Genomic DNA, 24752 nt, shown 5'->3' with positions numbered 1-24752 from the left:
GTCTCCGAAGAAGGGCGGCATATAAAATCAAAATTAAAAAAAAAAAAAGTTAGACCTGCCAGTGGAAACTGATCTAAATACAGGTAGTCCTTGACTTGCAACCGTTCATTTAGGGACCATTCAAAGTTACAATGACACTGAACAAAGGGACTGATGATCCTTTTTTCACACTTACGACCGTTGTGGTATCCCCATGGTCCCGTGATCAAAATTTAGAGGCTTGGCCAACTGGCATGGATAGGTAGTCCTCGAGTTACGACTGCCATTGAGTCCAAAATTTACGTTGTTACGTGTTACGTGAGCCTTGGTAGTACAGTGGTTTAAATCACCCTGTTATTAATACAGCTGCCTGCAATTACTGCAGGTTCGAATCTTACCAGGCTCAAGGTTGACTCAGCCTTCCATCCTTTCTAAGATAGGTTAAATGAGGACCCAGTTTGTGGGGGCAATAAGCTGACTTTGTATAAAATATACAAAAGGATGAAGGTTATTGCTTAACGCATTGTAAGCCGCCCTGAGTCTCCGGAGAAGGGCGGCATATAAATCAAATTAAAAAAAAATAAAAAATAAAAAACACTTCTTAAGTGCAGAAGAGAAGGTTAGAAAGGGAGGAAGGAATGGAGGAGGAGGGGAAGGAAGGGGAAGTAGAGGAGGAGTAGGAGAGGAGGAAAGAGGAAAGTAGAAAAAGATAGAAGAAGGGAGAAAGAGAGGAGAGGACAAGAAGAATTGTTGCAAAACAAGGGAGAAGAGCCTTGGTAGTACAGGGGTTTAAGGTACCCTGTTATTAAGCTGGTTATTAAGACCAGCTGCCTGCAATTACTGCAGGGTTCGAATCTCGCCAAGGCTCAAGGTTGACTCAGCCTTCCATCCTTTCTAAGGTAGGTGAAATGAGGACCCAGTTTGTGGGGGCAATAAGCTGACTTTGTATAAATATATATACAAAAAAGGATGAAGGCTATTGCTGAGCACATTGTAAGCCGCCCTGAGTCTTCGGAGAAGGGCGGCATATAAATCAAATTAAAAATAATTAAATAAATAAAAAAAAATGGTAGAAAGGCAATCCCGAGAATGTGCACATTTATTAGGATGCCAAACGAATTAATATGAAAGTTAAAAGGGATTATATATGATAAGGTAAGATAACTAACTGAAATAATGTTAAGAAGCTAGGATTTGAGGGCAGATGGTGATGCTGTTTATATAATAAGTATAGAAGTATTAAGATAGGATCAAAAGGTATGGAAAAAGAATATTTTGGCAAAAATAGTAACTACGTAAAATGAAATTGGATTTGATAAATTGTATCAGATATGATACGGTCAATACTCTATTCATAAAATATGTGTGTGTGAAAGAAAAAAAATTAATAAAACTTGATTAAAAAAAGTTTTGTGAGTTCGCCCCATTTTACGACTTTCCTTGCCAACCTAAGTGGTTAAGTGAATTAAGTTAGCAACATGGTTGTTAAGGGAATCTGGGTTTCCCATTGACTTTGTTTGTCAGACGGTCGCAAACAGGGATCACATGACCGCAGGGCACGGCAACCGTCGTAAATATGAGTCAGTGGCCAAGCACCTGAATTTTGAGCACGTGACTGCGGGGATGCTGCAACGGTCGTAAGTGTGAAAAACGGTCATAGCTCACTTTTTTCGGTGCCCTTGTAACTTTGAATGGTCACTAAATGAACTGTTGTAAGTTGAGGACTACCTGTATTTATGCATCCCGGGGTCAGGCGTTCCCCTTTTGCGACCTTCTGACAGGCAAGGTCTATGGGGAAGCCAGATTCACTTAACAACCGTGTTCCCAACTTAACAACTGCAGTGATTCGCTTAACAACTGTGGCAAGAAAAATTATAAAATGGGGCAAAACTCACTTAATGACTGTCTCAGTTAGGGAAATTCGGGGCTCAATTGTGGTTGTTAAGTCGAGCCCCTGCAACCCATTTGGGACTGGAAAAGCTTGGCACCTACCTGCAGGCAAGACGACTCTACCAGGTCACAATGCTGGATCTCGTACTGGGCCTCCGTTGCCGATATCAGCTCGTCCCCAGGCAGGTTCCATTGCAGCTGGAGGCAGCGGCTTTGGGGTGCAACCACATTCAATACTGGTGGACTCAGTTTCACTAGGGTGAGCAATGGGAAGAAGGCACACAGGTTATAGGGCAGCACTGAGGTCTTTTATACCTCATAACATGGAATAGAATAGAATAGAATAGAATAGAATAGAATAGAATAGAATAGAATATAGGGAATGGAAGGAATGGAATGGAATGGAATGGAATGGAATGGAATAGAATAGAATAGAATAGAATAGAATAGAATAGAATAGAATAGAATAGAATAGAATAGAATAGAATAGAATAGAATAGAATGAATGGAATGGAATGGAATGGAATGGAATGGAATAGAATAGAATAGAATAGAATAGAATAGAAGGAATGGAATGGAATGGAATGGAATGGAATGGAATGGAATGGAATAGAGTAGAGTAGAGTAGAGTAGAGTAGAGTAGAGTAGAGTAGAGTAGAGTAGAGTAGAATAGAATAGAATAGAATAGAATAGAATAGAATAGAATAGAATAGAATAGAATAGAATAGAATATAGGGAATGGAATGGAATGGAATGGAATGGAATGGAATAGAATAGAATAGAATAGAATAGAATAGAATAGAATAGAATAGAATAGAATAGAATAGAATAGAATAGAATAGAATGACAGAGTTGGAAGGGCCGCCAAGCTGGAAAAGTTGGGGACCACTGGTATAGGGTCTCCTGCTCGAACAAGTGTGTGTGTGTGTGTCTGACTAGAAGACCTCCAAGGTCCTTTCCACCTCTTTTTCTTTATTTTATATTCACTGCCTCTTCTTCCTCTGGAATGCAGCCCCTCCCTTCTGGGAATCCAGACTGCATTCCACTACAGCAGCATCTCGCCCTCTGTCTTCCAAGGTCATGCTCACGTATGGATTTCTTCAATGGAGAGGCTGTTGAGTCAGCAAGCAAGAAACGTAGGGATTAAGGGCGAGTTGGGAGGGAATAATAATTTAACAAAGTTGGAAGGGACCTTGGAGGTCTTCTAGTCTAACCTCCTGCTTGCTTAGGCAGGAAAGCCTACACCACTTCACACAAATGGTTATCTAATCTCTTCTTAAAAACTTCCAGTGTTGGAGCATTCACAACTTCTGGAGGCAAGTTGTTCCACTGGTTAATTGTTCTAACTGTCAGGAAATTTCTCCTTACTTCTCAGTTGCTTCTCTCCTTGATTAGTTTCCACCTGTTGCTTCTTGTCCTGCCCTCTGGTGCTTTGGAGAATAGCTTGACTCCCTCTTCTTTGGGGCAGCCCCTGAGATATTGGAAGACTGCTATCATGTCTCCCCTAGTCCTTCTTTTCATTAAACTAGACATACCCAGTTCCTGCAACCGTTCTGCAACAGTTCAATGCGGTTATAGTGATTTCACCCATCTTCCTAGGAACCCCGTGGTTACAGGTACTGTGTTTCCCCCAAAGTAAGACCCTCTCTGTCAGAGCAGCAATCAGCCCCGTTACCATCCTGGGGTAACTGCCTGAATTAGAGGTGAATCGTGGCATTTTCCTTGTGCATACTTTTGCAAGAAAATAAACCTGAAGATATATTTTTAAAGAAAAAACTCATTTATTTGTTATAAAGAAAATAAAACATCTCACTAGCCTAATTAGTTACATATTGGCAATGTTCCTGCCGGACCTCTCCTGGCAGGAGAACAAAGGAAGTTTTAGAAGAAAGGTGAAGGAATGTGGACATGCGCAGTTAGCTTACTGATAAGAAACTTGGCAAGCTACGGAAAGTCTGAAAATCCAAAAATATCATCTGGTAAATACAAAAATGCAGTGACACTCTCTTATATTTATTTTGCCACCAAAAAAAGGCACCAGGTCTTATTTTCGGAGGGGGGGATGTTATCCACTGACTCACCTCGCTTGCATGCATCGTCCCCAGCCTCTTTTTCGCTATCAGAGGCCTTCAGGAACTTCTTCGGCCATCTAGGCCAGCCGATAACAGATCTCCAGATCGATCTAGAGCTCTGTTATCGGCTACAGAGGCCTTCCAGAAAGCCTTGCCAGCTGCAACAGAAGAAATGGGCCGAGGTGCGCGAGGCCTGGCTGCAACTATCCAAAGGTAAGTAGCAGGGCAGCTCCACCCCCACTATCCCCACCCGAGCTTAATTTTTAACCCGTGCACCCTGGAGTTGGGGTGGGATCTTAACTAGGGTTTATTTTGGGGGTAGAGCTTATATTGGGTGCACGTGTAAAAAAATCAAGCTAGGGCTTACTTTCTGAGTAGGTCGTATTTTCGGGGAAACACGGTAGTCCTCAACTGACAAAAGTGACCATTTTTCACACTTAACGACCATTGCAGTATCCCCCTGGTCTCGGGATCAAAATTCAGATGCTGGGCAACTGACTTGTATTTACAACGGTTGCAGTGTCCCCGGCAGAGGTGGGTTTCAGCTGGTTCTGACCAGTTCTGGAGAACCTGTAGCGGAAATTTTGAGTAGTTCGGAGAACTGGTAGTAAAAATTCTGACTGGCCCCGCCCCCATTTATTCTCTGCCTCCCGAGTCCCAGCTGATCAGGAGGAAATGGGGATTTTGCAGTAACCTTCCCCTGGAGTGGGGACGGAATGGGGATTTTACAGTATCCTTTCCCTGGAGTGGGGACGGAATGGGGATTTTGCAGTAACCTCCCCCTGGAGTGGGGACGGAATGGAGATTTTACAGTATCCTTCCCCTGCCATGCCCACCAAGCCACGCCCACCAAGCCATGCCACGCCCACAGAACCAGTAGTAAACATTTTTTAAACCCACCACTGGTCCACGGAGCTCATCAACTTTTGTGACCTTCTGACAAAGTCAACAGGGAAGCCAGATTCACTTAACAACTGGGTTACTAACCACCGTAGTGATTCACTTAACAAGTTTGGCATGAAAGGTCATAAAATGGGGCAAAACTCACTGAACACCTGTCTTTGCTCATCAGCAGAAATTTTGGCTCAATTGTGGTTGTAAGATGAGGACTCCTTATATTTCAAACTATAACTCAGTTTGTCCTGCTGGGTACAGCAGCTGAAACTGAAGAATTGTCATTCATTTGATTTATATTTTGGCCTGGCACACTTGGGAGGTTCTTGATTTGATAAGCGGGCAGAGGGAGCATTAAAGTGCCAGGTTCAAAGCACTGAGAAGGAGGAGGAGAAAAGGACTAGGAGCTAGAGGTGGAGAAGGAGCCAGAAGAGGAGCAATAGAAAGAGAAGGAGAAGAAGGAGAAGAAGCAGGAGGAGAAGGAAAAGGAAGAAGAAGGAGGAGAAGGAGAAGGAGAAGGAGAAGGAGAAGAAGAAGAAGAAGAAGAAGAAGAAGAAGAAGAAGAAGAAGAAGAAGAGAAGGAGAAGGAGAAGGAAAAAGAGAGAAGAAGAGGAGGAGGAGGAGGAGGAGGGGGAAAGGAGGAGGAGGAAGACAAGAAGGAGGAAAAAGAGAAGGAGAAGGAGAAAAGAAGAAGGAGGTTATAGAAGGAGGAGGAAGGAGAAAGAGGAAGAAGAGGAGGAGGAGGAGGAGGGGGAAAGGAGGAGAAGGAAGACGAGGAGGAGGAAAAAGAGAAGGAGAAGGAGAAAAGAAGAAGGAAGTTATAGAAGGAGGAGGAAGGAGAAAGAGGAAGAAGAGGAAGAAGAGGAGGAGGAGGAGGAGGGGGAAAGGAGGAGAAGGAAGACGAGGAGGAGGAAAAAGAGAAGGAAAAGGAGAAAAGAAGAAGGAGGTTATAGAAGGAGGAGGAAGGAGAAAGAGGAGAAGGAGAAGGAGGAAGAAGAGGAGGAGAAGTCATAGAAGGAGAAGGAAAAGAAGAAGGAGAAGCTATGGAGGCAAAAGGAGAAGCTAGAGGAGGAGGAGGAGGAGGAGGAGGAGGAGGAAGAAGAAGAAGAAGAAGAAGAAGAAGAAGAAGAAGAAGAAGAAGAAGAAGAAGAAGAAGAAGAAGAAGAGGAGGAGGAGGAGGAGGAGGAGGAGGAGGAGGAGGAGGAGGAGGAGGAGGAGGAGGAGGAGGAGGAGGAGGAGGAGGAGAACAGAAGGAGGTTATTGAAGGAGGAAGAGGAGAAGGAGAAGAAAGAGAAGGACAAACTATAGAAGCAGAAGGAGAAGCTAGAGGAGGAGGAGGAGGAGTCATAAGGGCCAGGACCAGTCATGGGTCTATTAGGATTACCTGTACCAGGTGAGTCCAATTTCTCTCCCGTCCCCTTGGCTTACCGATGCTCATTCCACGGAGGCACTTCTCCGAGGAGTCAGCCCGCAGCTGCTGGTTCTGTGCAGTTAATTTGATCTTGTAGAAAGCAAAGAGGTTCTCTACCGGAACACCACACCAATGTTCTCCTGGATCAGCCACACAATTCTTGAGGAGGCCAAAGTCTCTTTGGCAGCGTCCAGCTTCCCTGGAGAAAAGAAACCAGCCGTGATAGGATCTAAAAGTCCTGTTGGTTACTTGGCACCAGGAACATCAGAAGGGGCACTAAGCAGGTGTTGGAGGCAGTAAGTGATGGAGAGAGCCTTTGATGCATTTAAAACACAATTCGGGTGCTTGGCAACTGGCCTGCATTTACACCATCCTGCATTCACCTGGTCACATTTTATGATTTATAAGTCTTTTGCCAAAAACTTGTGGGTTTTGGTAAGACCAGCGGTCTATGACAATTTGCCACCGCCAATTTACCATGGCCAACTCACCATGGCCAACTCGCCATGGCCAACTCACCACAGCCAATTCGCCACCGCCAACTCATCATAACCAATTCACCATGGGCAACTCATCACAATCAACTCACCAAGGCCAACTCATCACGGTCAACTCATCACGGTCAACTCATCACAACCAACTCATCACAACCAATTCATCATGGGCAACTCATCACAACCAACTCACCATGGCCAACTCTCCACGGCCAACTCATCACAACCAACTCATCACAACCAACTCAGAACAACCAACTCATCACGACCAACTCATCACAACCAAGTCATCACAACCAACTCACCACGGCCAACTCAGCATGGCCAACTCAGCACGGCCAACTCAGCACGACCAAATCATCACAACCAACTCATCACAACCATCTCATCACAATCAACTCACCAAGGCCAACTCTCCACGGCCAACTCACCACAACCAACTCATCACAACCAACTCATTACAACCAACTCATCACAACCAACTCATCACAACCAACTCTCCACGGCCAACTCATAACAACCAACTCACCATGGCCAACTCTCCACGGCCAACTCATCACAACCAACTCATTACAACCAACTCATCACAGCCAACTCATCACAACCAACTCATCACAATCAACTCACCAAGGCCAACTCTCCACGGCCAACTCATCACAACCAACTCATCACAACCAACTCATCACAACCAACTCTCCACGGCCAACTCATCACAACCAACTCATCACAACCAACTCATTACAACCAACTCATCACAACCAAGTCATCACAAGAAACTCAGCATGGCCAACTCAGCACAGCCAACTCAGCACGACCAAATCATCACAACCAACTCATCACGGCCAACTCATCACAACCAACTCATCACGGCCAACTCACTACGGCCAACTCATCACAACCAAGTCATCACAAGAAACTCAGCATGGCCAACTCAGCACAGCCAACTCAGCACGACCAAATCATCACAACCAACTCATCACGGCCAACTCATCACAACCAACTCATCACGGCCAACTCATCACAACCAACTCATCACGGCCAACTCACTACGGCCAACTCACCACGGCCAACTCATCACAACCAACGCATCACGACCAACTCACCACGGCCAACTCACCACGGCCAACTCATCACAACCAACTCATCACGACCAACTCACCACGGCCAACTCACCACGGCCAACTCATCACAACCAACTCACCCCGGCCAACTCATCACAACCAACTCATCACGACCAACTCACCACGGCCAACTCACCACGGCCAACTCATCACAACCAACTCACCAAAGCCAACTCATCACGGCCAACTCGCCACGGCCAACTCTCTGTGGGACAAGAGTTACACTAGTATCAAAGAAATGGTGGAATAGATCACTGCTTGTGTGAGTTGAGCTGCACACACATGCATGTGCCCACTAGACTTCCGCGCAGGGGTAGGCTTCAAAAATTTTAGCAAGGGGTTTTCTGCCTGGTTGCTGTGTGGGTGTGGCCATGGTGGGCGTGGCCTAATTGGCCTCCTGCACCACGGCAGGGGGTGGGGGTGTTTTTGCTCTCCCCAGGCTCCGGAGGCCCTCTGGAGGCCCTCTTCCCAAACTTCCAGTAGACCCATTTTTCACCCTCCCCGAGCCTCCGCGTGCACTCTGCACTTACCTGCATCCAAAATGGGCGGCGTGGGGACTCTTGGGAGGGGCGGGGGGGAGTGGGTGGGCCAGCCAGGAGTGGGATTTGGGGCTTCTCCGAACTGCACAGAATCTTAGCTAGAGGTTCTCCCGAACCCTTGCAAACCTCAGCAGCCTACCCCTACTCCCGTGGTCCGGTTCCCCTCTCCCCCACTCCTCAGCTGGGCAGAGGTTGGGGACTGCTGATTTAGAACATAGAGCATAAAACATAGAATGACAGAATTGGAAGGAACTTTGGAGGTCTTGTAGTCCAACCCGCTGCTCAGACACGGGTGTCAAACTTGGGCTGTATCAGAGTTGGAAAAAGCTTTGGTTGTCCTCTTTGCACAACACAACTGCACTTCGCCAGGAACGCACACCAATACCTTCTGCAAGGGACCCATGAGGAAAGCTTACTCCGTGACCTGGAGGGTGTAGGTGATTGGAGAATCCATCTCTGGCAGAAGATCCCAGTAGCACGTGATGTTTTTCCCCCAGAAGCTGACACAATACTTAATCTCAAGAGTCTTGGGCATCACTCCTTAAAAAAGAAACCGAGACAGAAAACCCAGTTATATGAGCTGAAAGGGAGTTTAAGGCTAGAATAAACAAAGCAGAGATGTCACTGGGTCTTTGTGCCTCAAAGTCACCAGGAGACCATGAGTTCAAGTCCTGCCTTAGGCAGGAAGAAAGCTGAATAGTTTGGGGCCTGTCCCTCTCTCATAACTCTAAGAAGAAGAAGGTGACAGCACACCACTTCTGAAAAAGAGGCCAAGAAAACGACAATCTTTGTCCAAAGGGCGGATTTTGGTTCGTATGATTGTAAAGGCCATCTTGAATTTCTTCACCTCTTCCCTGTGGACAGCCCTGCCTTCAGATAATCCATCTCTCAGCCTTTTAAGGCTTGTAAATTTGAAGATGGATGGACTTCAACCCCCAGAAATCCTCAGCCAGCACTTGTGGATTTCAAGTTCCAGAATCCCCCAGCCGGCATTTGTGGACTTTGACTCCCAGAATTCCCCAGCCGGCATTTGTAGACTTCGACTCCCAGAAATCCCCAGCTGGCATTTGTGGAGTTTAACTCCCAGAAATCCCCAGCCGGCATTTGTGGACTTCGACTCCCAAAAATCCCCAGCTGGCATTTGTGGAGTTCAACTCCCAGAAATCCCCAGCAGGCATTTGTGGACTTCGACTCCCAGAATTCTCCAGTCAGAATTTTGGAGTTTGACTCCCAGAAATCCCCAGCTGGCATTTGTGGAGTTCAACTCCCAGAATTCCCCATCTGGCATTTGTGGACTTCGAATCCCAGAATTCCCCAACCGGCATTTGTGGACTTCGACTCCCAGAATTCTCCAGTCAGAATTTTGGAGTTTGACTCCCAGAATTCCCCAGCCGGCATTTGTGGAGTTCAACTCCCAGAATTCCCCAGTCGGCATTTGTGGACTTCGACTCCCAGAATTCTCCAGCCGGCATTTGTGGATTTAGACTCCCAGAAATCCCCAGCTGGCATTTGTGGACTTCGACTCCCAGAATTCCCCAGTCGGCATTTGTGGACTTCGACTCCCAGAATTCTCCAGTCAGAATTTTGGAGTTTGACTCCCAGAATTCCCCAGCCGGCATTTGTGGAGTTCAACTCCCAGAATTCCCCAGCCGGCATTTGTGGACTTCGACTCCCAGAAATTCCCAGCCAGCATTTGTGGACTTCGAATCCCAGAATTCTCCAGTCAGAATTTTGGAGTTTGACTCCCAGAATTCTGGGAGTCGAAGTCCACAGACTTCTTAATGTTGCCCAGGTTGAAAAACACCAAGTTAGTCCAAAAGTTTATCTCATTGAAATAAATTTGGGAGGAAGGGGACTGTGGCACCCCTCCCCTTGAAGAGGCCCACAGTTTACGCTGTGTTTTGACTTCAGATTCCTGCTTATTACAGTAAACACACATATGTTCATACTACGAATCCTAATCACCTTCTGCCTAAGCTTAATCTGATAATTACTATAAAGTGTACACATTAAAAACAACCATCACAGACCAGTTACCAGAATGATTAATAATCAATTTCAGAGGGGAGAAAAGAGATTTCCTGTGGCACGTCTACCCCTTTGAAACCGCACCGGAACAGATGGGAGAGATTAGCAGTGATTCACTCTGGGGGCAGAATCAGAACGTGGACGGATGAGTTTCGGGCCAGAAACAAAGGGTGAAATTGGAAAATTAGAGCCCCCCCGCAGAAACAACCGTCTCCGAGAATAGTAGAGCGCCTAGCAAAGCATTCGAGGCGCTGATTCCAGCTCATGCAAAACCTCTTGCCACAAGTTTCCAAACAACTCCATGCTGCGAGGAGCGCGCTTGGCGCATCGCAGGGGAAAAGATTGGCATGACTTCAGGACAGCATGAATGCCAGATCAGCGAGCCTGGGCGCATGGAGTGATTACAAGAGAAGGTTCAATTGCTTCGCAAGCAGGCTGAGAGCAATTGATTTTTGATGAAGGGCCATCGAGCGTTGGATTCTTTGCAAACACCCAGGAGGGAAGAAGTTCGGCCCACATAAACGCCGGCTGTCATCTGCTTCTCATCAGTCCAGCCGTGGAGTCCGAAAAAGGATCGCGGAGAGGAAACGGGTCCGATGAGAAATCTGGGCTCGATTTTGGGAGGGCAGAGAGAGAGAGAGAGAGAGAGGGAGGGAAGACAATCCCCCAACAATTACCCAAACTGGGTAACATCATGAGTGACAGTGGGGTTTGCAGGGAGGAGGAGGAGGAGGAGGGGGAGGAAGAGGAGGAGGAGGAGGAGGAGGAGGAGGAGGAGGAGGACTGTGAGGTCCTTGGTGTTTCTCTGAGCTTGGTTGTTTTGTTGCTCTGAGCTTGTTTCTCTGAGGTTGGACGTTTCATTACCCAACTAGGTAACATCCTCAGTGCTAGTATTGATGATATTACCTAGTTTGGGTAATGAAATAAAGGTATCCAGATCTGCTTACGTCACATCCATCCACATCTTTAAAAAAATCCTGAAAGTTTTTCAATGGTTTGGGATTGCAAAGTTGTAAAGTTGATTCTTCTCCCTCCTTTTCTTCTCCCTCCTTTCCCTCTTCTCTTCCTCTTCTTTTTCCTCTTCCTTCTTTTCTTCTCTCTTCTCCCTCTTCTCCCTTCTTTTCTTCCTCTTCTCCTTCTCCTTTTCCTCTTCCTTTCCTTCTTCTTCCTCCCCTTCGATTTTCCTTCTTCATCTTCCTCCTCTTCCTTACCTTCCTCCTCTTACTAATCCAGGAGAAAAGCAACCTAGAACTAAGGAGAAATTTCCCGACAGTGAGGATAATTAACCAATGGAACAGCTTTCCTTTCGGAAATCATGGGCCCTCCATCACTGGAGGCTTTTAAGAAGAGACTGGACAGCCATTTGTCTGAAATGGTATAGGACAGTGGTGGCTAACCTTTTTGCCATCGCGTGCCAAAAGCGTGGGGAGCGTGTGGGGGTCACGTGCGTGCGTGCCCACACCCATAATTCTATGTGCCCCGCCCCCACGCATGTGTGCGCGACCCTCCCGCACTTCCCCTGCTTTTGGCACGCGATGGCACGGTGGGAATGGTAGGCCCATTTTTCGCCCTCTTTAGGCTCCAGAGCCTTTCTAGGAGCCTGGGGAGGGCAAAAACGGCCTTCCCCACCCCCCGGAGGCCCTCTGGAGGCCGGAAACGGCCTGTTTGTTGACTTCCAGCAGGCCCAGAAGGCCCGAAAATCAGCTGGCCGGCACGCGCATGTGCGCTGGAGCTGATCTCGCGTGCCCACCGATATGGCTCCGTGTGCCACCTGTGGCACGCGTGCCATAGGTTCGCCATCATGGGTATAGGATCTCCTGCTTGAGCAGGGGGTTCAACTCCAAGATCCCTTCCAACTCTGTTATTCTGGTCCAAGTCTTGCCCAATGCAGGATTTCATCATTTATTTTAGAGCATCCTCAATGGTGGGTTATTTAAAGATATTTTCAGAGTCCAATCTTTCTGTTCTGCTCTTAAACCAATCTTGTTTGATCGATTATGTGCCATCAACTTGGCCTTGACTCTTAGCGACCACAGAGTTAGATTGATCTCCATGGAAACCTGATTTAACCTGTTGGAATTTCTTCTAGTGCAGAAAGATTGAAAGGGTACCTGGAGATCACTTATTCCAACCCCTTATTCCCCACCCAGAATCTGAATCCATTGCTATACAGCCCGTCCTCGACTTACAACTGCAATTGGGATTGGAATTTCCACGGCTAAGATCGTTAAGTGCGCCGTGTCTAATTTTATCACCTTTTTCGCCATAGTTATTAAGCGAATCCCTGCATTTGTTAAGTGGCTCATGCGGTTGTTAAGCGAATCTGGCTTCCCCCCCTTGACTTGGCTTGTCGGAAGCTGGCTGGGAAGGTTGTAAATGGTGATCATGTGATCAGGATACCGCAACCGTCGTAAGTATGTGCTGGTTTCCAGACGCCTGAATTTTGATCACACGATGGACGCTGCAACCGTTGTAGGTGCGCGAACCGGTTGTAAGTCCCTTTTTTCAGTGCCGTTGTAACTTTGAACGGTCGCTAAAGAAATGGTTGTAAGTCGAGGACTACCATTGTGTCAACTCTCAATTCAAGCACACCCAGGACATGGCCAGTGGTGGTGTGCATGCTTTTTTAGAAGTGAGAAGAGATGGCTAAATTGACCGTTTTGATCAAAGGGAAGAATATAAGTACTTTTGTTTCTACTTGGAAACCGCTTCTGGACTTTCTGCCTGAGGTGGGAAAAAAAATGAAACTTTGATTTTACTGATTAGATTGATTTGTTGTTTATAGAAATGGCTAGTTTATAATATTATGGAAAAGTAAAACGTTGAGGTTTGATGTTAATGCCTTATCCTACTGCAACAGAGGGAGTCGGAAGTCAAAGCCTTTTTTTTTTCTTTCCTTCCCTCTCTTCTTCTGCACTCCTCCCCTCTGGGTCCTACTATTTGCTTTTGTATTTTTGTATTTTATACTATAAACTAATAAAAAAATTAGAAGTGAGAATGCTTTCTTTCTTTCTTTCTTTCCCATCTTTTTTTCTTCCTTTCTCTTTTTGTCTCTTATTCCCTCTTTCTCTTTTCTCTTTCTTTCTTTTCTTTCTCTTTCTCTCTCTCTTCCCTTTCTTTCTCTTTTTTCATCTTTTTCTTTCTCCCTTTCTTTTTCTTTCTCTCACTCTTTCTCTCTTCTCTTTCTTTCTTTTTTCTCCTTTTCTTCCTTCTTCTTTCTTCCTCTCTTTCTTTCTCTCTTTGCTTTCTTTTATTTCTTTAATTCTTTCTCTTTCCCTCTTTTTTCTTTCTCTTTCCCCCTCTCTCTATCTCTTACTGTCACTCTCTTTCTCCATGTTTCTCTCTCTCCCTTACTGTCACTCTTTCTTTCTCCATGTTTCTCTCTCTCTCTCTCTCTTACTGTCACTCTCTTTCTTTCTCCATGTTTCCCTCTCTCTCTCTTCTAGTGTTACTCTCTTTCTTTCTCCATGTTTCTCTCTCTCTTACTGTCACTCTCTTTCTTTCTCCATGTTTCTCTCTTTCTCTCTTACCGTCACTCTTTCTTTCTCCATGTTTCTCTCTCTCTCTCTCTCTTACTGTCACTCTTTCTTTCTCCATATTTCTCTCTTTCTCTCTCTCTCTCACTGTCACTCTCTTTCTTTCTCCATGTTTCTCTCTTTCTCTCTTACTGTCACTCTTTCTTTCTCCATGTTTCTTTCTCTCTTACCGTCACTCTCTTTCTTTCTCCATGTTTCTCTCTCTCTCTCTGACTGTCACTCTCTTTCTTTCTCCATGTTTCTCTCTCTCTCTCTCTTACTGTCACTCTCTTTCTTTCTCCATGTTTCCCTCTCTCTCTCTTCTAGTGTTACTCTCTTTCTTTCTCCATGTTTCCCTCTCTCTCTCTTCTAGTGTTACTCTCTTTCTTTCTCCATGTTTCTCTCTCTCTCTTACTGTCACTCTCTTTCTTTCTCCATCTTTCTCTCTTTCTCTCTTACTGTCACTCTCTTTCTCCATGTTTCTCTCTCTCTCTTACTGTCACTCTTTCTTTCTCCATGTTTCTCTCTCTCTCTCTTACTGTCACTCTCTTTCTTTCTCCATGTTTCTCTCTCTCTCTCTTACTGTCACTCTCTTTCTTTCTCCATATTTCTCTCTCTCTCTCTCCCTCCCTCTCTCTCTCTCTCTCTCTCTCTCCCACACACACACACACACACACACACACACACTGGGCAGACGCAGGACAACCCCCACATTAAATTTAACAGATTTGGGATCCCAACAAAAAAGAATATTTGGAGTTCAGGATTGAATTGTGGGATCCCTGATGCTCTCTGAGCTTGGCTCTTTCCTTGCAAGCGTTTTATCAGACCTGCCCTGATGATGTTACCTAGTTGGGTAGTGAAACGTCTTCAAAAAGACCACAGATTTGGGATCAAAAGGGGCATTCTGTTGATGTGCCGACTCCCCGCGTGTCACACCAAACATGACAATTCAAAGGTGGCTTTTTTGACGGACTCGAGAGACAACACCTGGGGTTTAAAGGGGCTGTGGAAAGGTTGGGTGGGGGGGAGTGAGAGAGACGCTGGGATTTGCACACCCCATGATCTAATTAATTCATAATGGAGGGATGAACTAAAATTGGATTCATAATTGCAGCGCTAACTGCACGAGACCCCTGGAGGGAGGATCAGCAGCTACCAGGATTTTTCACCACTCACCCATAATCCCTTACGCCTGCAAAGCCACTCGGAATCCCCTTTCCCTGTCCTGGGGGGGCTAGTGCCGATGAAAAAAAAAACTCCCGAGCGCTTGTCTGGCTTTCTTTCAACCATTTGCAGCCCTGGACACAATGTTCCCTCCACTTCCACGAAGCCGGCACAGAAAGAAAGAAAGAAAGAAAAGGAGAGGAAAAAAATAATAATAATGCAGCTATTGAATATGGAGAGAACGTGGCTCGGAGAGGAACAGAGGGAAACAGCAAGCGGAAGGCAGGAAATCCAAAACTGTCCAAGCAGAGGAAGACAATTCGCCCACGAGATGCACCTTGCATGGTCCAGAAAGGATGTACAGTATGTGTGAGGAGGATTAAGGTCGATTAAAGCCCCCCCCCACCCTCAATTCCAGTTCCCAGTTCATTGGACAGAATAACAGAGTTGGAAGGGATCTTGGAGGTCTTCTAGTCCAACCCCGTTGCTCAATGACTGGGATGGTATAAGGCCGTGTGTCAGCACTTCAAGCTGCATTTACTCTAGTGCTGACATAAGGAGGAGAGGCGGAGGCGTCTGGAAAGGGACGTTTGACTTTTCCCCTACTTATTTTCCCTGGAGATAATATCCTCTAGGATAGACGTTGAGGAGACGACCTCGAAACCTGACACCGTGATGGCGAACCTATGGCACGCAGGTGCCACATGCACCTGTGGCACGCGGGGCCATATCGGTGGGCATACAGCGTTGCCCTAGCCCAGCTGCAGTGCACATGTGCACACCGTCCTGCTGGTTTTCAGGCCTTCCGGCCCACTGGAAGTCGGCAAACAGGCCGTTTCCAACCTCCGGGGGTAGGGTTGGGAAGGCCGTTTTCACCCTCCCCAGGCTCCAAGAAAGCCCCTGGAGCCTGGGGAGGGCGAAAAACAAGCCTACCAGGCCCACTGCGCCATCGCGTGCCAAAAGCGGGGGGAGTGTGGGGGGATCATGCATGGGGGGAGGCGGGGTGCATTGAATTATAGGTGTGGGTATGCGCGCGCACGACCCCCCGCGCTCCCCCCCTGCTTTTGGCACGCGACGGCAAAAAGGTTAGCCATCACTGGTATAAGGTGTCCAACTTCCTTGAGCAGGAAGTTGGATTAGATAGAAGAAGCTGCCAAAATGAGGTAAAGCAGTCCTAAACTGCATTAACAGAGAGATAGAATCAAGGTCAGGTGAAGAATTAACTCCACTTTACAATGCTTTGGAAAGGCCACACTTGGAATATTGCATCTGGGTTTTGGTCACATAATATAAAAAGGATGCGACGACTCTAGAAAGTATGCAGGGAAGAGCAACAAAGACGATCCGGGGGCTGGAGGCTAAAACATATGAAGAACGGTTGCAGGAACTGGGTATGTCTAGTTTAAGAGCCTTAGTGGCGCAGCAGACTAAAGCACTGTTAAGTAACACCAGCTGCCTGCAATTATTGCAAGTTCAAATCTCACCAGGCTCAAGGTTGACTCAGCCTTCCATCCTTTCGAAGGTAGGTAAAATGAAGACCCGGATTGTGGGGGCAATAAGCTGACTTTGTATAAAAAAGAACACCGCTTTTGGGGGGGCGGCGGCGAAAGCCCTACTAAGCAGGTATATACAAGAGTATGAAGGCTATTGCTTAACGAATTGTAAGCCGCCCTGAGTCTCCGGAAAAGGGTGGCATATAAATTGAACCAATAAATAAATAAATAAATAAATGGCAAGAAGGACTAGGGGAGACATGATAGCAGTGTTCCAGTATCTCAGGGGCTGCCACAAAGAAGAGGGAGTCCAACTATTCTCCAAAGCACACAAAGGCAGGACAAGAAGCAATGGGTGGAAACGAATCAAGGAGAGAAGCAATTTAGAACTAAGGAGAAATTTCTTGACAGTTAGAACAATTAACCAGTGGAACAACTTGCCTCCAGAAGTTGTGAATGCTCCAACACTGGAAGTTTTTAAGAAGAGATTGGACAACCATTTGTCTGAAATAGTATAGGGCCATGATGGCAAACCTATGGCACACGTGCCACAGATGGCACGTGGAGCCATATCGGTAGGCACGCGAGCGTTGCCCTAGCTCAGCTCCGGTGCGCATGCGCACGCCGGCCAGCTGATTTTCGGGCCTTCCAGGCCCACCAGAAATCAGCAAACGGGCCGTTTCCAGCCTCCGGAGAGCCTTCACAGGGGGGGGGAGGCTGTTTTCACCCTCCCCAGGCTCCAAGAAAGCCTCTGGAGCCTGGGGAGGGCGAAAAACGGGCCTACCAGGCCCACCGTGCCATCGCGTGCCAAAAGCGCGGGGTTCACAAGCGCATGCACGGGGCACATTGAATTATGGGTGTGGGCACATGCGTATGCGACCCCTCCACGCTCCCCCCGCTTTTGGCACGCGACGGCAAAAAGGTTAGCCATCACTCATCCCTCTGCTTAAGCAGAGGGTTGGATTAGAAGACCTCTAGGGTGCTTTTCCAATTCTGTTATCCTTTTATTCTGTTAAGATCTCTGAAGTCCCTTCTAGCCTTATCCCAAAGGTGTTTTTTTTTTTTAATTTCCAAGAGGCAACTGGACTTTCTGGTTTTTCTTTGAAGATGTTTCGCTCCTCATCCAAGAAGCTTCTTCAGCTCTGACTGGATGGTCGGGAACGGAAGGATTTATGCTCCTTGCAGACAGCTGGTCATTTGCATCCTTTTTAGAGAGTCATGGAGGCCACCTGGAGGTTTGTCTGAGTCCTTAGAGTCACCTGAGTGGTGCAAATGGGTGTGGAGCCTTCTTGGCTGCAGGATGTTTTCTGCCCTGGGTCTCTTCCCTGTTGAAGTCAGGCGCAGGCTGCTGGAGAAAAGCCGCACCTGGGTGAAAGGCCGACAAGCGGTGAGAGGCAGGGAGCGCGAAAAACTCCACTAACAGTTATGCGGCTGGCAGTGACAAAATGGCTGCCCAAAGACCGTGGGGAGTGCAAGACTCCGCAAAGAGAAGCCGCTGTTTAAAACGCAGGGCTCCACCGGCAAAGCCGGTGATTTTGAGCCACCCACGGGAGCGGAAAGCTCCACCAACGTACAGAAACTTACCAGTTCGATGAAAGGATGGAATGGCAGAATGGCTTCAACGAGACCTCAGAATTGTAATCTGAGGCTTCCTGAGGTAAAAAGGTTCACAGAATGTCCAGCAAACAAAAGAGTAGCCAAGTACAACATCCAAGGTCAAATACGAAGAATCAGGTATGAAAGAAAACAGACTAACTCTGAAAGCTGTCGGAGCTAGCTATCCACAAACTGTGCCACCATAAGGGTGGAAGCGCTAGACTCCACATTATTGTTACTCCGAACCGGAGGAGGAGATCCCCATAAATCAGATGACTCAACAATAGTGGGGATGAGTGTTCTTCCCCAGCTACAGACCCCAAAGAACGCAGCACACAGAAAGTCTGTTCAAACCTTAGTTTACTGAATAAACCAGTCTTTTACAACAACGGCTGTTAATTAATTGCATTAACAGCCGCCAAAGAATTCAAAAAATAATAGCAGAAAGCTTACTATGGTTGGCAGAATGCCCAGAAGCAATTCGCAGGAAGCTGATAAGATAAGCAAGACAAGACACGAAGGTATGTGAACGAAGTTGTTCCCTGCAAATTGCTTCAGTCGGCGTTCCTCCTTCAATAGGCTAAGGAAGTGGCCAATTAGCCCCAAGCCTTACTCTCAAGGAGATCTCCTCCTAAGGACTGCTGAAAGGACTGTGTTGTAAAGAGGAGACAGATGATCTCGTATCCCTCCCCCTTTGTTGAGAGAGGGCTGTTCAATTTTGACATAAATGGCCTCTTTGACCCCTCTTTCAAATCAAGTGGCCTCAACGATTCTCTAAAAGGATGCAAATGACCATCTGTCTGCAAGGAGTATAAATCTTTCCGTTCACCACCATCTAGTCAGAGCTGAAGAAGCTTCTTGGATGAGAAGTGAAACATCTTCAAAGAAAAACCAGAAAGTCCAGTTGCCTCTTGAAAAAGCACCTTTGGGACAACCATGACCTGGATGGCTGAGAATCTCCATAGACTGAGGATTTGATGGTCTTCGTTCTAAATGTCTTCCTCGGATTCTTAGCGGGGTGGAAGACTTACTTTGATTTCCACCTGCGCATCGGGTGCAATCTTCATCGGAAGAGATGGAGCCCCAGGCTCTGAATCTATTGCAAGACAGGAAATTGCTTTTCCCCTTCTTTACACTATTTTTAAATTAAAAAGAAAAGGAAAAAAAAGAAAAGAAAAAGAACCGTAGGGAGAGGGAAACTAGCCAACGGGAATCTGGAGGAAATGTCATGAGGCTGGTGGTTGTTGTAGGTTAGATTCAGAGGTGGGTTTCAGCAGGTTCTGACCAGTTCTGACGAACCGGTAGTGGAAATTTTGAGTAGTTCAGAGAACCGGTAGTAAAAATGCTGACTGGCCCCGCCCCCATCTATTCTCCCGAGTCCCAGCTGATCAGGAAGAAATGGGGATTTTACAGTATCCTTCCCCTGCCACGCCCACCAAGCCAGCCACGCCCACCAAGCCAGCCACGCCCACCAAGCCACGCCCACAGAACCAGTAGTAAAAAATTTTGAAACCCACCACTGGTTAGATTGGGAGATTTATGCTGGTCGTTCTCACTTAGCGATCCCAATTGCTATCAGTGATTTGGTGACTAAGCATTATGGTCGTTAAACAAATCATGTGACCACAATGGGTTTATAACCTTGCTTCTTCTCTGATTATTAAACGAATATACCCACAATCATTAAGTGGGACATATATGATTCATTTAACAACGGCAATGATTCACTTAATGACTGTGGCAAACGGGATGTAAAAATGGGGCCAAGCTCCCTTAACAACTGCCTTGCTTAACATCCGGGGTGGAGGTGGAGCTTCAAAATTGGTAATATAAGGTTGTCTTCGACGTATGACCAAAATTGAGCCCAAAATTTCTGTCGCTAAGTGAGACATTTGTTAAGTGAGTTTTGCCCCACTTTATGACCTTTCTTGTCACAGTTGTTAAATGAATCATCACAGTTGTTAAATTAGTTAACAGGGTTGTTAAGTGAACCTGGCTTCCCCCTTGACTTTGGTTGTCAGAAGGTCGCAAAAGGAGATTGTATGACCCAGGACATTATGACCGTCATAAATATGAGCCAGTTGTCAAGCATCCGAATGACGGTCATAAGTGTGAAATGACGGTCATAAGTGTGAAAAATGGTTATAGGTCACTTTTTCAGTGCCATTGTAACTTCAAATGGTCCCTGAATGAACTGTTGTAAATTGAGGACTACCTGTACAAACCCAGTATGAGTCAGTTGCCAAGCATCTGACTGTTGATCACCTGACCACCGTCATAACAGGGGTGGGTTCTAATTTTTTTTACTACCGGTTCTGTGGGCATGGCTTATTTTGTGGGTGTGGCTTGGAGGTCATGTGACTAGGTGGGCGTGGCTAGCTGGTCAGAGTCATTTCTGGAAGGTCCTTGCACGTACGACCAGTCCTCGCACTTACGACCCGACTCATTTGTTCGCTTTTAACACTGATCAGCTGTAGGACGGCCCTTTGAAGCCCTGCGGCAAGAGTTTAAACAGTTTTTTCCCTCTAGTCATCAGCTGGGACTCAGGAGGCATCAATAGATTGGGGGTGGGACCAAATAAAAGGTAAGAATAACATGGGAGGGCGGGGAGGGGGGAGAACCGGTTCGGTGACATCATATCGTCACCGCTTCTGGCTCGGCCGAACCGGACCGAACCGGGAGGAACCCACCACTTCGTCATAATCTTTTAACAATCCCATAATCCCTTGCGGGGTGGAGTCAAGGCAACTGAATTAAGCTAGCAGAGCGTTTACTGGCCGGATGCCCTTCCTGTTGCCAATGAGGAGTTTTGCTCAGCATATATATTCTCATTGTGCCTAGAGAGAGAGGGAAATATCTGCCTCTGCCTAGGACCGAACTCACAGCCTCCTGATTGTGAGGCGAGAGCTCCACCTCTAGGCCACCGCACCGCTCCTTGATCACGTGACCACGGGGAGGCCTAAAAGGTCATAAGTGTGAAAAAAACCGTTACGCCACTTTTTCTCAGTGCCGTTGTAACTTTGAACCGTCACTGAACACTGTTATAAATCGAGGGCTTTCGGTATATTTATCTTTTGGGAAGTCTGCTTCAAAGGGTTGCTAAGCAACCGGTCGTAAGTCGAGGACTGCCTGCGCTTCAAAATGAGCAAGTGCTTGTATTTAGACTGGAGGACTACGTCAGTGCTCTGCGGTTTATTTCCTGGAGCATTTAATTGTAGAGAAGGCAAGATAACAGCTTCAACGGGGGGTGTTATTGATTTGACATCTGCTAATGATCTGATGGACAGAGAAAGACACTTGTTTTGAAAATGAGGAACTCAAGCTAAGTTTATGGGCAGTCCTTCACTTACAACAGTTCCATTTAGTGACCGAACTTACACCGGCACTGAAAAAAAAGTGACTTATTTTTCACACTTATGACTGTTGCAGCATCCCCAGGATCACGTGGTCAAAACTCAGGATTGTTGGCAACTGGTTCGTATTTATGACGGTTGCCGTCTCCCAGGATCTCATGTGATCCCCTTTTACAACCTTCCTGCAGGCAGAGTCAATGGGGAAGCCAGCTTCACTTAACAACTGCATTCTTACAGGTAGTCTTCGACTTACAACCACAATGGAGGCCAACATTTCTTTCGTTAAGCGGGACATTTTTTTTCAGTGAGCTTTGCCCTGTTTTACGACCTTTTTTGCCACAGTTGTTAAGTGAATCACTGCAGTTTCATAAGTGAGTCACATGGTTGTTAAGTGAATCTGGCTTCCTCCTTGACTTTGCTTGCCGGAAGGTTGCAAAAAAAGGATTTGCGTGACCTGGAGACACTGCGAACGTCATAAATGCGAGCCAGTGGCCAAGCATCTGAATTTTGATCGCGTGATCATGGAGATGTTACAAAGGTTGTAAGCAGGGGTGAAATCCAAAATTTTTCCCTACCCGTTCTGTGGGCGTGGCTTGGTGGGCATGGCAGGGGAAGGATATTGCAAAATCTCCATTCCCATCCCACTCCAGGGGAAGGATACTGCAAAATCTCTATTCCCTTCCCTCCTGGGGGAAGGATATTGCAAAATCTCCATTCCCACCCCACTCTGGGGCCAGCCAGAGGTGGTGTTTCCCGGTTCTCTGAACTACTCAAAATTTCCGCTACCGGTTCTCCAGAACCTGTTAGAACCTGCTGGATTTCACCCCTAGTCATAAGTGTGAAAAATGGGCATAGGTCACTTTTTTCAGTGCAGTTGTAACTTTGAACGGTCACTAAGTGAACGGTTCTGAGTCGAGGACTACCTGTAATTTAATAAATGCAGTCATTCGCTTTACACCTGGTGCAAGGAAGATCCTAGAATGGAGCAAAACTCCCTTAACAAATGTCTCTGTCAGCGTCCCAGCACTGACATATATAAAGAGAGGAGAAGTTTGAACTTTTGCCTACTAAATCCTTTTGAAGATTCTGTCTCCTCGGAGATGGAAGAGGGGGGAGACATTCCTGTGATCTGATGAAGAAGAGATCAGGAAAGTGACTTGGAAGATAGCCAATGAGAAGCAGAGAATTGGGGATCGGAAAGGGAGGGATTGGGGGGCAAAGGTCAGTACTGACCGCGAAAGAGCCAGGATCAGATCACTGTGCTCAAATAAAGAGAAAATTTCCTTAATGATCGGCAGTTTGGAAATTCATTTATTTTGAGATAGCATCGAAACCTGACAGTCTTGTTTAGCGACAGAAGTGTTGGGGGCTTGACTACGGTTGTACGTCGAGGACCGCCCATAACGAACCCACCAAAAACTCTTTTGGACCTCCGTTCTTACCTAAGCAGGAGAGACAGGCGAGAAGAACCACGATCCACGCTAGCGTGAGGGACATCCTGAAGCTCACAGCGCACGGCAGCTGCAAAGAGATGACAATGGCAGGCATTTAAAATCCCTCTTCTCTTTTATTCCCCCTTTTATGAAAATCAAATCGGTGTGCCTGAGGCACATTTTAAATTATGCAGGTACACGCTTCGAGCGAACTCCCCCTGCTCGGTCGCTCCACAAAGCTGGCAACCAGGAAGAGATGACTTAGAGAGCGAGAAGGATTCAGCTGTTGCTTTTTGGCTCCACTGAATTAAGAAAGAGGGCTGTGAAAAGGGATAATCGTCTGGGATGGACATATGATACAGAAGGATCTTGACAGACTTGAATATTGGGCCCTATCTAACAAAATGAAATTCAACGGTTGAAAATAGTAAAGTTCTGCATTTAGGCAAGGAAAACAAAAATGCACAGGTACGAACCTTTTTATCAGGTTCGCCTGATTTCCCAGTTGCATCCTTTTCTGGATCGGGACACCCTGCGCACGGTCACTCACGCCCTCGTCACTTCCCGGCTGGACTATTGTAATGCTCTCTACATGGGGCTCCCCTTGAGGAGCACCCGGAGGCTCCAGCTGGTCCAGAATGCAGCCGCGCGAGTAATAATGGGGGCGACTTGTCGCTCCCATGTAACACCCATCTTGCGCGAGCTGCACTGGCTCCCGGTAGTCTTCCGGGTGCGCTTCAAGGTGTTCGTTACCACCTTTAAAGCGCTCCATGGCTTAGGACCTGGTTACCTACAGGACCGCATTCTGCCACCGATTGCCTCCCACCGACCAATACGCTCCCACAGAGAGGGCCTCCTCAGGGTGCCGTCAGCCAAACAGTGTAGGCTGGCGACCCCCAGGGGGAGAGCCTTCTCTGTGGGGGCCCCGGCCCTATGGAACGAACTGCCCCCGGACATACGAAGGATCCCCGACCTCCATGCCTTCCGTCGCGCTCTGAAGACCCTATTATTCCAGCAAGCTGGTCTGACAGGATAAAGGTTTTTTTAAATTGGGTTTTGATAGGGGTTTTAAAATGATTTTAGTTGGATGTTTTAAATTTGGCTGAATGATTGAATTATTTTAATAAGCTTTTAATTTTTGTTGTATATTGTTTTTACCATGGCTGTTCACCGCCTTGAGTCCCTCGGGAGAAGGGAGGTATATAAATATAATAAACTAACTAGCTAGCTAGCTAACTAACTAACTAACTAACAGTCTAGGTGGAACCTCGCTCAATAGTAGTAACTGTGAGGGGGATCTTGGAGTCCTAGTAGACAACCATTTAAATATGGAAAAGTTTTTCAGTTTTATTTCTTATACACATAATATAAAATGTACATTTTCTTATACATAATTAATCCTACATATACATGTTTTCCTTAAAGAAAGCATTAAAATAAGGCATTTTAATTACATTCGGAGTTACTCTTCTACTCTTTCTTCCCTCATTTTGCAACAACCCTTCTTCTTCTTTTCCTCTTTTCCTTCCCTCCCTCCTTTCCTACTTTCTCTTCCCTCCTCTCCTACCTCATCCTACTTTCCCTTCCTGTCCCCCACTCCTCTTTTCCCCCTACTCACCTTCTCTCCTACTCCTATCCCCTACCCTTCCTTCCTCTCCTTTTCCCTTCCTTCCATTCGACAACCATTTAAATATGAGCCAGCTGTGTGCAGCAGCTGCCAAAAAAGCCAACACAGTTCTAGGCTGCATCACCAGAGGGATAGAATGA

The 24752-nt window shown here is 46.6% G+C and overlaps 1 protein-coding gene across 1 annotated transcript in view; it reads right to left on the bottom strand.

Annotated features, from left to right (window-relative positions):
- The window catches only part of LOC139312054 (granulocyte colony-stimulating factor receptor-like), a 59507-nt gene that overhangs the window by 26687 nt on the left and 8068 nt on the right, over positions 1-24752 (bottom strand). The window contains exons 3-6 of the mRNA XM_070936580.1: positions 22995-23073; positions 8817-8940; positions 6264-6445; positions 1972-2123 (exon numbers count right to left, since the gene is read on the bottom strand). Coding sequence (XP_070792681.1) covers positions 1972-2123; positions 6264-6445; positions 8817-8940; positions 22995-23073 — 537 coding nt within the window. The remainder of the gene's footprint in view (positions 1-1971; positions 2124-6263; positions 6446-8816; positions 8941-22994; positions 23074-24752) is intronic.

This window comes from Pituophis catenifer, unplaced genomic scaffold (assembly GCF_029215685.1).
Source record: "Pituophis catenifer annectens isolate HBS135680 unplaced genomic scaffold, rPitCat1.0.hap2 SCAF_1, whole genome shotgun sequence".
NCBI lineage: Eukaryota > Metazoa > Chordata > Lepidosauria > Squamata > Colubridae > Pituophis > Pituophis catenifer.
The sequence above is the reverse complement of the archived record's forward strand: the minus strand, read 5'-3'. Positions and strand labels throughout refer to the sequence as shown.